The sequence below is a fragment of the Heterocephalus glaber genome, unplaced genomic scaffold, assembly GCF_053883595.1.
Source record: "Heterocephalus glaber isolate CG9 unplaced genomic scaffold, H.glaber_assembly_v1.0 deba00001689, whole genome shotgun sequence".
In the NCBI taxonomy this organism is placed as follows: Eukaryota; Metazoa; Chordata; class Mammalia; order Rodentia; family Bathyergidae; genus Heterocephalus; species Heterocephalus glaber.
In genome coordinates, this window is record NW_028258414.1 from 3,674,994 (window position 1) to 3,688,537 (window position 13,544).

Genomic DNA, 13,544 nt, shown 5'->3' on the forward strand with positions numbered 1-13,544 from the left:
TGTTGAAAAAAATAACCACACAGAGAATACCATCCTAAGTGCTACAAGGGCCTTCCCTCCTCAAGGGATTACACCTTTCAACACTAGAGGCATCCAACCTGTGGGCCTCCAAGCCAGTTATAACTATGCCTGAGATGCTTTGGGTGTAAAAGCTTCCTGGCCATTGCCTCCAGTCACAAGCAATCTCTATATATCACAGTGTGTGGTACAAATATTTTTCATGTGTCAAAGTTGGAAGGGAATACATTATATAGTACAAATAAAGCCTTTAATATACACGTATTCATAATTATATACACCCATGCAGAAAAGTCCCTGGTTTCCATGCAGTGCACAAACATGACCATACAGGTTGAAACCATGCAAGCATGTTCAGTAATCAATGGTAAAATTTAGAATTATTCTACTACCTTTAAATTTTTTGTCAAATCATTATAAATACTCTATTAATTATAAATGTATAAGGAAATGAAAGAACAGTAAAATATTTATTTAGTATCATGGGTGTACTCAATCTTTTGGCTTGCTTAACCTACACTGAATGAAGCGAATTGTCTTGGGCCACATATAAAGCATATAATATAGTTAATGTATATAACTGGCAAAACTTTCTTGTCTTTTCCTTTCCTTCTTCCTTCCTTCCCTCTGCCCTTCCTTTCTTTGTCAGGGTCTCACTATGTAGTACTGGTTGACCTTGAACTTGTGATCCTCCTAAATCCGCCTCCTGAGTGCTGGGATGACAGGCACGTGCCACCATGTCCATCTTATTTTTTAACATTTTAACTGATCATTTTATGAAATAACACCATGCCCAAGTTTAATAATAAAATGAGAATATTTACATATGGGCTTAATACCAGTAAATGTCCGTCTTCATAGGCACATCCATGTGTAGGCAAGCTGAAATATTATATTAGCAGTCATCACTGCATTTTACTCTCTATGTTGCACGAGTGCCTGGAATATCTGAGACATGCTGGTTTCCACTGATCAGCTGCGTGGCACAGGAGGCAGAGTCAGAACTGCATGGTGCCCTCTCTACACAGCAATCTGTTGTCACTCATGCAGTCTACACTTGAGCACCATGCAATCAAGTCATAACAAATACTGCTAAAAATCACATAATAATGTTAAAAGTTAAAAGGGTGTATTATTAGCTGTTCAAGGCTACACATGGCCTGTGGGCTGTACACAGCAGTCGTAATTAAAATATTAAAAACATAGAGAATGAAAAGTTTTTATCAGGAGTAGTTGGAATAGTGTTTTTTGTCTTCTTATACAACTCATTGAAGGAAGTAAGCATCTTTTCTCCACCATGGTGAACTGGGATCAGCTTCCAACATTCTCTTCTGTGGGCTTTCGTGAAATGCCTCCATGAGTTCCTTTAATGTAAAATCTTATGCTGGTGCCATTTCTTCATCTTCCATATCACAACTACTTTTCCTCATTTATATCAACAAGAGAGGCTTCACCAAGTTCCCCTGGCAACAAATCTAGACTCTCTTGAACAGAGAGGGGTCTGATACCAATATTCTCACTGTCAAGGTATTTCTTCTCTAAGTCCATGCAAGTGTGAGTCAAAGTTCTTTTCTAACAGTATTACTTTTTGTTTCTTGATTTTAATTTTTGTTGGCCAATTAATTCCCCCTTTTGATGATCTTTTTTATAAAATATCACATGGGTTTATCACTGAAGAGAAGGAGGTAACCCAACTGCACACGTGGCTTTCTGAACTTGAACTCAATAATAGGTGCATAGTGACCAACCACAGACAGACTCTGAAAGAAGAGGCTCATACTGTGCATCTGTTATCTATGTAGTGATTAGCAGACTGAAGAGCCAGCATGAAGGCTCTTTGTGTTTACTCACAATGTTCAGTAAAAACTGAAATTTATGCTTATAAAAACTGCAAAGAGAGAACTGCTTGTATGGCAACTATATGGAATTAATACACAGATTAGGATTGAAGGGTGGAGACAGAAGCTGTGATGAGACTACTTTGGAAATTTTCTACAAGGAATAAATTTAATGTTCTTATAGGGCAAGAGGATAAAAATGTACTATAATCAAGGCAAAGAGGAGAATCTGTTTATAGCACAGCAAAACAAATTAAAAAAAACAAACCAAACAAGTGTGTGTGTTCTACCTCTCTGAAAGAGAGACTATGAACTATAAAAGTGGTTCTCAAAACATGCCCCCTGGATGAGTAGCAGCAGCACCACATGAGGACACTAGAACTCGAAGTTCCCAGGAGGATGTGGCAGAAACGCAAAGTTCCAGGTCCTAATCCAGGCCTACTCAGTCGGTGCCTGCAGTCGGCTTTTTAACAAGCCTTGTAGTGATTTTCTTACTTCCATGTTAAACCAAAACAAAACAGGAACACAGATGCTTTTAAAATGGGGCTTAAGGGCCAGGGATTTAGCTCAGTGGTTTCACTGCTTGCTGTGCAAGCGCAAGGACCCGAGTTCGATCCCCGGTACCAAAAAAAAAAATGGGGCTTAAAATGTATTCCTAGGGCAGAGCCATAGCTTAGTGCTACCATGCACAAGACCCTGAGTTAGGGCCGGGAATTTAGCTCAGTGGTTTCACCGCCTGCTGTGCAAGCGCAAGGACCCAAGTTCGATCCCCGGTATCAAAAAAAAAAAAAAAAAAAAAAAAAGACCCTGAGTTCAATCCTTAGCACCAAAACAAAGCAAGCAAAAGCAAAACAAACTACCCCCATATATATATATACACCCATATAAAAATAAAACATCAAAAAGCCACAGCTAAACAACAATATATAACTCATGGTTTTCACCAAATGGTTGCATCTGAAACTGAGTATCTTGAGGGGGATCAATGATAATGTGTCTTCTACTGTAATATATTTCAAATTTAAACACTCACTGTATATTTTGGTCCACCACATAAATGGTTCATAAGCAGTTAGGGTTCACTGAGGATAACCAGCACACAGGGCAATGATTACTCAGAACTCTTAAGAGTATTTATTAAAATGTGAAGGCTCTGGGTTCAATTCCCAGTCCCTAACCCCCCAAAAAAGTGTTTTTGAAGTAATTCATACAGGTGATGGTAGTTCTATCTGTTAAACTGCACATTAAAAAATAAACACGCATTATCTGTCAGTACTTTAAAAGGAGTTTACTGATGAGTTCCTATATGGCTGGTAACTGCTTTCAAGTAGCTTACAGGAACACTGTTGGTATCAAGTCTTTGGAGGAAAAATAAAATTCCAGTTACTGATCAAAAACTACTATATAAACTTCCAGCAGTATGTGTGAAAGAGGAGGTGAGGGGAGTGCATCACCAAGAAGTACATTTCACCACTTCCATTTTGGGCTAAGCAGAGAGTCAATTATTTCATTAACACTCTCATAAAATATAAAAACAAAATATGGATTAACCCAAATAGGAGTGTGTAAGTGACTAACTTTTTTTTGGACTAGGCAAGAAAAATACTAGTATTATTATTACTATTATTATTATTATTTTTTTTTGGTACTGGGGATTGAACTCGGGTCCTTGTGCTTGCGAGGCAGGCGGCGGAACCACTGAGCTAAATCCCTGGCCCCAATACTAGTATTATTAATACAAGGCATTACGCTACACAGTATAAAATACAAAATAGTATCATACTTATTGTCTAATGGAAAAAAGGGACAGGTGGAAAAAAGAACAATAAAGTAGAAAGTAACATGTGATGAAAGAAGTGAAGGATAATGGATTGAGAGATCAAAGGAAGGAAAAGCCTACATGGAGGGCAGTAGAGATGAGATGAGATGATGTAACTAGCCATCCCGGGGCGGGGGGGGGGGGAAACAAGGTGAAACATGATTAGGAAGTGCCCTAAATAATGAGGTATATTAACTATAAATGAACACAATCCATGCCAATCAGACCCTTGGTTAATTCTTTCCCCTCTAAAACATCAAAACAAAGACAAAACAAAATGCCATTTCTTCAGGATATTTAAGAAGATTACGATGTTATAATTTTAAGAAAATTTAAAAACATATGCACAAATCAATTAAATAGTAAATTTAGTATTAATACTCTTGAAGTTTGTTAGAAATTACATCTGTGTTTTAATTATATTGTTAAATAAAATAAGTATTGTTGAAATAAAAGATTATGTTAATATTTGTGTACAGCTAAAGAGTAATGAATAAGAGGAAAAAATGAAACATCTGATATCACTAACTCCACTCTGCCATTTAATTCTCAAGTAGGATGAGATTTAATAGAAAGTTAACACAATCAAAATTGAAAAAAGTACAGAATGGAAGTATCTACAAATGAACTTAAATGTATGTATTTACAAGGGAATTAAAAAGGAGAACAAAAGTTCTTGTTTAACTTACCAACATAAAAGGAGCAGTTAGAATGCAATAAACTTTCAGTCCATAAGCGACAAAGTTCACTTTCAGTCAAAGCTTCCACTCCATAACAAGCTTGATATTCCACTTTGGGTAGAACATACACCGGAAATTGCTGCAATGCAAGATTAGACTTTTTCAAAGCTCCATTAGTTTACTATTAATAGTAAATACATTTGTCTACATAGCTTTGCAGCTTTCAAAATGCTTTCAGGTAATCTTATTTCATCCTTTCATATGAGGTAGGATTCAGATAGAAAAAATGATATACTTGAACCTGCTGGATACAAGAACCCTGGGCACATTTGGACAAGAAGTGGAGGAATAAGGGAGATCCCTCAGCACCATCCCTGTGCCCAAAACAAATCAATATACTTCACATATGAATATACTTTATTTCTACCAAGAATAACACAGAATCCTTGGAATACAGCCTATCATACGAGACTGTCCAAATGTTCAAAGCTAGATGCTGGGAAGCAAAGACTGTAATGTATAATAATTCTCAAGAAGATTAAAAAAAGGTAAGAAACTTTTGCTAGCTTTAAGTATTAGTCACTTGTCAGGCTCAAATACTCTGACCAGCTGGCTTTCACTCTATGAATGAATGAACATTAAGACCTACATTAGGGGCCAAGGGGCTCAGTGGTTTCGCTGCCTGCTGCACATGCACAAGGACCCGAGTTCAATCCGCAGTACAAAAAGGAAAGGAAAAAAAAAAAAGACCCACATTAATACTTGTGGATGTGGGCTGAGGATTTTATTTAGCTCAGTGGTTCTGCCACCTGCCTTGCAAGCACAACGTCCTGAGTTCAATCCCCGGTACCACCAAAAAAACAAAAAACAAAACTTGTGGATGTTGCCATTTTTATTAATATAAAAGGCTTTATTCCAGACACTAAGTAGTATCTGACAAATTATCTATTTGGTCTTTATTGGTCAGTACATGAAACAGAGTAAGTAAAATACTCATTACTAGTCTAAAGGAGAATATGCAAAAAAATACATAATTGTGAAATAATATGTTAGTTATATTCACTGTGCTCATGTTACCGTATATCTGTCAAAGAAAATTCTACTCTACTCTATTTTTTGCAGTGTTGGGGATGAAACCCATCCTTGAGCATGCTAGGCAAGTGCTCTACCACTGAGCTATACCCCTAGCACAAAAATTCTACTCTTTTTTTTTTTTTTTGGTACCGGGGATCGAACTCGGGTCTTTGTGCTTGCGTAGCAGGAGGCAAAACCACTGAGCTAAATCCCCGGCCCAAAAATTCTACTCTTAATAGGACAATCCATTTTCTGCTGCAGAAGAACAAACACATGATTTAAGGAACTTACTCAAAGTGATATGCCTAGTTAGCACATTTGAAATTATACTAAGACACTGACACTGACACTGACAGAGAGATTTGAAAAGATTTCATCAATGTTTCTGAATTCCTGATTTTCATGAAGTGGCTAACTTAGTAGCTTTGGCACAATGATGGTGGCTAAGAACAATTCAAATACAGTAAAATTTCTATTATCAACATGTGAAACAGTGAAGTTCATATTGGATTTTGTCAGACACTGAAGTAGGGATTCCTAAATGTCACTCTGCATATGGATCACCTTGTGATCTTGTGAAATTGTAGAATGGGGTGGTGACCATGATTTTTTATTTTAATAAGCTGCTGCTTTAGCAACTACACTTGGAGTAGCAAGGCCACTAATGGGCCTTCTTAATTTAAAATTTGTAGGGCCGGGGATTTAGCTCAGTGGTTCCACCGCCTGCTTTGCAAGTGCAAGGTCCCGAGTTCGATCCCTGGTACAAAAAAAAAAAAAAAAAAAATGTAAACTGTCATCAGGATAACTTTATGTTAAAAATTATGTCACTGTAATTTTTTAGCAAAAGGTAATCTGTATATGATTCAGCTTCATAACTTTAGAGCAAATAGAAGCTAAAAAACTAAAGGCCTAGAGGGTTAAGAAATTAGTTTCAAGGATATTTATTGTAGAATTGGAGAAAAATAATTGATAAAATGATCTCCCTTCTGGATCATGAATGGCTAATAAGTTAAATCTATATATTTTTAACTTAAAACTTATACTATTTCTGAAAAGTATACATTAAAAAATAAGTACTTTGGGGGATTTTCTTTGATAATACTTTATCTATAAAACTAAATCCCTAAATCCAGTTTTAATTTCTACACGTATTCTACTGCCACCTCCAGGAAGCCATGGGAAATAAAGGCCTCAATATTTTATCTTTCCTTAGTACTCGAAAATTTACAATTTTTTCTTCAGTACTGGGGACTGAACCCAGGGCCTTCACACTGAACTAAATCTCCAGCCCTTTAAAAAAAATTTTTTTTTGACACAAGGTCTTACTAATTTGCTAAGTTGCCCAAGCTGGGCTGAGATGTGCCATCCTCCTGCCTCAGGTCTCCCAGAGTACAATCACAGGTGTGGACCACTATGCCCAGGCAAGGTTTTTATACTACAAAAATTAAATTCAGTATTTCATTTTCCCTCTGATAGATGGCTCCTATTCTCTTCTCTTCAAGTAAAAGCTTTTCTTGATTCTGTCTTCCAATTTTTCACATAAACTTCTTAAACCTTTACCTATATTCCTAAATAGACATTTTTGTAGTTATTATCTTAACAATCCCATTAAATAGTATCTTCTGTTCTTCATAACATTTTTTGTTTTTTGTTTGGTACCAGGGATTGAACTCAGGACCTTGCACTTGTGAGGTAGGTGGCAGAACCACCAAGCTAAATCGCCAGCCCTGTTCTTCCTAAAATTTAGCATCTTCAAAATCATTTTTTCTGACCCTATAGTGCCAATATAAAATTTTTAAAAATTTATTTATTTATTTATTTTGCCAATATAAATTTTAAATGACTGCATCTAAATTTTAGAACATAGCACTTAGAATACATGGTCAACTGTGACAGACAGTAACAGATATGAAATAATCCAAAGTTATGTTGTCTGGATTTCGTAATTTCACATAAATTCCAAGATTTCAGTAAATTCCCAGTTTATCGTGTGGTCCAAATTAGCCCCTTCACTTCATCCCATGACTTGAAACTGGCTGCTGTTTTAATTCTCCTCAGAAACACCGCTCTTAGTAAGCAGAGCTGTGATGGGGAAGCTTAAATGAATGGGAACTGAAATCTCCACTAAGATAATACAGAACTGAAGAATCACGGGGAAACAAAGGACAGGTCAAGTCCCTGAGTACCCTAGGTTAGAGACTTCTAAATATTTTTAAAGCTCTATTTATTTACTTATTTATTTATTTATTTCCTGTTACCAGGGATTGAACTTGAGACCTTGTGGTTGAAAGGCAGGCAGTGGAACCACTGAGCTAAATCCCTGGCCCAAAGTTTTATTTAAACAATCTGGTTTTTAGGCAGGAAATATTAATGAGAATGCATTTTTATCTAATTAAACTAAGTACCTTAACCTCTCTGAAGTTCTTTTCCTTAACAATACCCTCAGCCTCCCCCTCCCGAGTCCTCAATTTTTCTCATTTACTCAGATCTTTTTGAGTTTCTGTGGTATAAAACATTTGAAGGGAACAGATGAATGGTGCATGATTCCAAAGGGCACACAGTCCACTACAGACTTAAGCCATCACATAATGATAGCTGCAGCAGGATAAGCATTCACTTAAAAATTTTAAATTTTACTTTGGGTTTGATACAATCAGAAATATAAAACTTCTATGGAGATATTCTTTTGGGCTTAATTGTTTTGACATATTTTGATCAAAAATGAATATTCTTCTATTAGGGTATAATACATCTTGACATTTACAAATTCACTTTACTTTTTTTTTTGAGACAGGGTTTCATTATGTAGTTCAGAATGGCCCTGAACTCACTACCTAGCCCAGGCTGGCCTTGAATTCAGTGATCCTCCTGCCTCAGCCTCCTGAGCAGTGGGATTACAAGCACCACCATGCCCAGCTAACAAATCACATGTTCGTCAAATAAATGACAATATCCTTATCAAATTATCTTATTCAAAATTAAATCAGTATCCAAATCAAAATGGATCAAAGATCTAAATGTTAAAACAGAAACACAATTTGCTAGAAGATAAAACAGGAAACATTCTTGAACAAGACAAAGATATAAGCAAGGACTTTCTGATCAGAACTCCAATGGCACAAGAAATAGTACCAAGAATCAAAAATGGGATCATATCAAATTAAAAAGGTCCTGCACAACAAAGGAAACAACCAGCAGAGTGAAGAGACAACCTATAGAATGGGGAGTTAAGATGCCAGAGGACAAATATGTAGAATATATAAAGAACTAAAAAAAAAAATTACACCCCCAAAATAAAAGATCCAATTGAGAAATGGCCTACTGAAATAAAGAGACACTTCTCAGAAGTACAAATGGCCAATGAACACATGAAAAAACATTCAATATCTCTGGCCATTAGAAAAATGCAAATTAAAACCACACTACGATTCCATCTTCAGAAAAAAATGGCTATCATCAAGAAATCAAATAATAACAAATGCTGCTAAGGTCACGGGGAGAAAGGAATCCTTTTACATTGCTGGTAGGAATGTAAACTAGTACAACCACTATGGAAATCAGGATGGAGATTCCTAAAAAAACTAAAACTAGAAATTCCATTTGACCCACATATTCCCTTTCTAGGTATCTTCCTAAAAGAGTTAAAGACATCGTATCACAGTGATACGTGCATATTCATGTTTACAGCAGCACAATTCAAAATAGTTAAATCTTGGAAGCGGTCTATATGTCCATCAACAGCTGAATGGATAAAGAAAATGTGGTATTTATGTACAATAGAGTAGTACTCTGCCATAAAGATAAATTTGAGTCATCTGTACAAAAATGGATGCATCCTGAGAAAATGTTAAGTGAAATAAGTCAGACACACAAGCTTAATATCGCATGGTTTCTCTTATATGAGAAATTCAAACTATAAAGAGTAAAGTAAAAGAAAATAGAAAGTAGGAAGACAGCTCTTTCTCAAATAGGAAGGGGGCCAAGAGATGGAAGAAGGATGGAGGGGAGGGAGGGGTGGAAAAGGAATTAAGATGTGTCATTATTCACCCACTCCCCACAAGGAAGGTATTCATTACGTAATGCAAACATGGACTAAAAAAAACACATCAAATTTAAATCAATATCCAAAATTTACCTAAGCTATTTCTAAGTGCTACAGCTGTGATGGCAAACCTTTTAGAGCTTTCAATGACACAAACAGCCCACTGTGGCACGAGTGCCATAGGTTTGCCACCACTTGACTATGGGCTAAAAGAGAAATACAAAGTGGTATGGGTTCACATGGTAAGAAATAAAGACAGGTCATCGGGTGTGGTGGCGCACAGCTGCGAGGCCAGCTCTCAGGAGGGTGAGGCAGGAGGATCACTGTGGGTTCAAGGACAGCCTGGACTACACAGTGAGTTCAAAGCTGGCCTGAGCTACATAGTGAGACCTTGCCTCAAAACAGGAAAAAAAAAATGAAGTTAAGAAACAGCAAGAATTACAGAAATAAAACCTTAAAAATACAATCTATAGTACTGATACTATATACATTCAAACTGCTCACACTTAAGGTTATTAAGTTTATCACAGTTAAATATAAGTGAGGCAGGAAAAAGCAAATAAAGTAAAATCTAATACAGAGAATATTAGCATTTATCTAATAGAAGACTAATTATCACTTGCCTAGCATGCATAAGGTCCTTGGGTTGATCCCCAGTACTGCCTAAATAAATAAAAGCACTTCTTCATACAATTAATTCGAAATCATTTGGTTTCTAGAATTTCAAATTTGAATTAATGATGAAAAAGAAATTATGAGAATCAGGATTTTAATAATTAAAACTTAGGTTTTAGTCAATGCTCCTTCTACTTCACAAAAGATAAAAATATTATCAAGCAAAAACTCCACCAAGCTCACTGGAGTCTGATGGCCACAGCACACACTCTGGCTGTGGATGGGTTGGTCTTGGAGTTTTTCACAGCACCCAGTCCCTCATGCTGCTGTAACGAGCAATGTGCTAAGGGTAGCACTTCTTTTCTTTCTGTTTGCAGTTATTCTTTAATATAATACAGCAGTCAGGGAGTATTGGACCATCACTACTCCTGATCCACTTGATCCCTATCCCAAAACATCCCCAAGTGGTCAATGATGATTCTTTTAGGGCAGGGGTTTTGGATATACACTAAAATTAAAAAAAAAAAAAAAAAAAAAAGTGCACTATGACAAATGTACACCACAGAAAAACTCTCTTAAGCAAAAAGAGAAGACACTTCAATACTTCTTACTTTCAAAGCTTGTACTTCTAAAACAAGTCAGGAAGAACCCCAAAGAGTGAGCAAAAGGGGCTCATATGTCATAATGTAAACCCAAATTCACAAGGGTAAACAAGGTCAAATCCATCATGGTGCAGTTTTTCATAGTTTACAGGGTGCACGAGAAGATGTTAATGGCATTTAAGACACATTTAATTAAATACTTTCTCTTATTAAAATTGATCTCAATATTTTACTAAAAGTATTCAACCTGGAAATATAAGAGTGACTGACAATCTAATATTACTTCATAATAATGGAATGTGACATATTTCCTGATTATCTACTTATTCCACCACCTCTTAACTCCCAAGGTAACAACTTACTCTTCTGATTTTCTTCCGTTTTTTAGAACGTGGTCTTGTTTCTATCCTCTGGACACTGCAACGCACAAGTAACAACAGGTCTTGCAGGCTGAATAACTTATAAACAAAATTTCCTTCTTTAGGAGCTAGATATTCTGATGTGTCTTCAACATAGTCCTGAAGTTCATATGGCAATCCTTTAAAAATAATTTTTCATTTTTACTTTAAAATGCATTAGTCTTTTCCATCATAATACGGGATAAAACAATTCAATTAACTATTTTTTAAAACTTAAAAAAACTTTTCTACTTCTTTTACCTACTTTCTAACACCATCATTTCTGTTTACTTTTACTGGGATTGCAGCAAAGAGGTGAAACCAAAGCTTTAAGGTTTTCTTCCTTTTTGCTATTACCTTTCTTACATAAATTTTGGATTAATCAATGTTTATCATTATGATGATGTACTTCCTCTTCACTAGTTTGGCAAACTACATTCCTCATAGCTCAGCAGCCACTGTGCGTCTTGGATAAACACAGGTTACAAGTAAACCTTTGGGTTATAGAGAGGATATTCTGGAAGCTGAAACACTGAGCTTTCGAAAAATGAAATGTTAATGAGCAGCTAATGATTATAAAACAGGTTACAATAATGAACAAGGGAGGAAAAAGCTAAGAAAAAGAAATAGATAAAAACAGTGGAAGTGCTTTGTAAATACTTACGTCCTTTTGGCTTCTGAAATGCAGAAGGCCACCCAGATTTTGGCCAACTAGAGGCATGTAGAGGAGCAGTAGGAGGTTGCTCAGAAACAGGTGGCTGTTTAGCATTTTCTAAATTCATTAAGGGGAATTCAGGTTCTTTTCTGGAAATTGGCTTTAAGAGTTCAGTCTGCATTTTTAAAATTTGTCCAACTGGATCAAATTTTGTATATACTCGTTTGATAGGTTTTTTTAAAACACACAATTCTTCAGGATTGTGAGTAGTACTAGCCTGGTTTCCTACAGAAGCCTTTCCTGAGGAAGAATTTGGAGTTGCTGGTCTAGAACTTAAATTAGAATCCAAAACAGCTGTTTTTCCATCACTATTATTTTTACACTCTGTATCAATGATTAAACAGTCCTCATCTGTATCACTACTGCAAGGAATTACTGTTTCAGTTCCAGCTGTTTCTGATGTGGCAGGCTTTTCCTTTGAACTGTCTCTGTTTTCTAGGACATTTAGTCTTTCATCATCAGCACATACCACATCTGTAGCCATATCATTTGCATCAGAGTTTTGAATTTTCTTAGAACTTTCCAACTGCAAGGCATCAGATGTCAAGTCATTATCTTGCATCACAGACTTGCTGGAATTGGACACTTTTTCACCATGTGGTCCACGTCCCTGGTCATCTTTATTTCTGCACTCTTCGGGGCCACTTTCCATACCGATGACCAGCTGTTTCTCCTTCTGTAATTGTTCCATCAGAATCCGAGATAAACTTCTGGTATCAGCAGAGGGATCTCCTAGAGGTGGTGCCACCGGGGTAGCAGCTACTTTGGGGGCTGGGAGCGTATGTGTCATGATGGGTACGGGGCAAGTACTTGCTGGACTAGGTGACTTTGATGGTTCTGTTGTGGTTGCTCCAAAAGTTTCAAGTTCTGTGACATCATCATCAAAATCCAGATCCAAATTTTCAAGAGTCTCAATTTTTCGGTACTCATTAACTTCACTGGATGTCTTGGAAGAAAATATACTGGTATATTATTAGACAAAATTTAAGGGCATGCCTCAGCTCTTAATGTCCCTCCTCTCCCTCACATGCATAGTTCATGTTTTTAAAAGTAGAAAGAAAAGTGGATTGGCTCTGGAAGGATTTTGCTTTAGACAACAACAAACTACTAGCAACCTCACTTTCTTATTGAAATGTTCATGAAAACACAAAATTTCCATGTTGTAACAGCACAAGAAACAGTAAATTTTGGACTACCGTATCAAAGAGGAATTTATAACAGTGAAAAGACAGGACAACCAAGAAGAAATGTAGGGCTACACAGGAAGTCAATAGTTTTCATTTCTGCCCACTCTACACTGTTGCAGAGACACTTGGTCTTACTGATCAGGAGGAAAGCCTGTTTGCTGCTGGGAGGAAGCTGCTTTCTACTGTAGCCAGAGAAACGTCTTCAAGCAGTGACTTTCTCTCTATCTACTCTGGGAAAACAAATCTGAGTGACATCAGACGGCGCAGCCACTGACAGGCCATGTTGTATTGTATATCGGGACATGACATATTGACCTTGTCTTTCTCCACACAGGGTTTGTTAATGGAAAAACTACACACAGCTTTAATTTATTTAGGAATATGAGGTATGGTCAAAAACTATGGTGAATGTTTAAATTAAAAATTTCTTGTAGTAAAAGTATTAATCCTCTGGAAAATACTTCCCCTGCATCAAACACACTTATTCCTTTGTTCCTCTCACCATTTGAAGCAGCTCTGGAAGTCCTCTTTTGTCAGTGTCTTTAGCTGTGCTGTC

The 13,544-nt window shown here is 36.6% G+C and overlaps 1 protein-coding gene across 7 annotated transcripts in view; it reads right to left on the reverse strand.

Moving 5' to 3' along the window:
- The window catches only part of Ice2 (interactor of little elongation complex ELL subunit 2), a 45,217-nt gene that overhangs the window by 11,614 nt on the left and 20,059 nt on the right, over positions 1-13,544 (reverse strand). For all 7 annotated transcript variants that reach the window (XM_013076257.3, XM_013076259.3, XM_004855716.3 and 4 more), the window contains 3 exons: positions 11,751-12,747; positions 11,051-11,226; positions 4,365-4,494 (listed from right to left, as the gene is read on the reverse strand). In XM_013076257.3, coding sequence (XP_012931711.1) covers positions 4,365-4,494; positions 11,051-11,226; positions 11,751-12,747 — 1,303 coding nt within the window. The remainder of the gene's footprint in view (positions 1-4,364; positions 4,495-11,050; positions 11,227-11,750; positions 12,748-13,544) is intronic.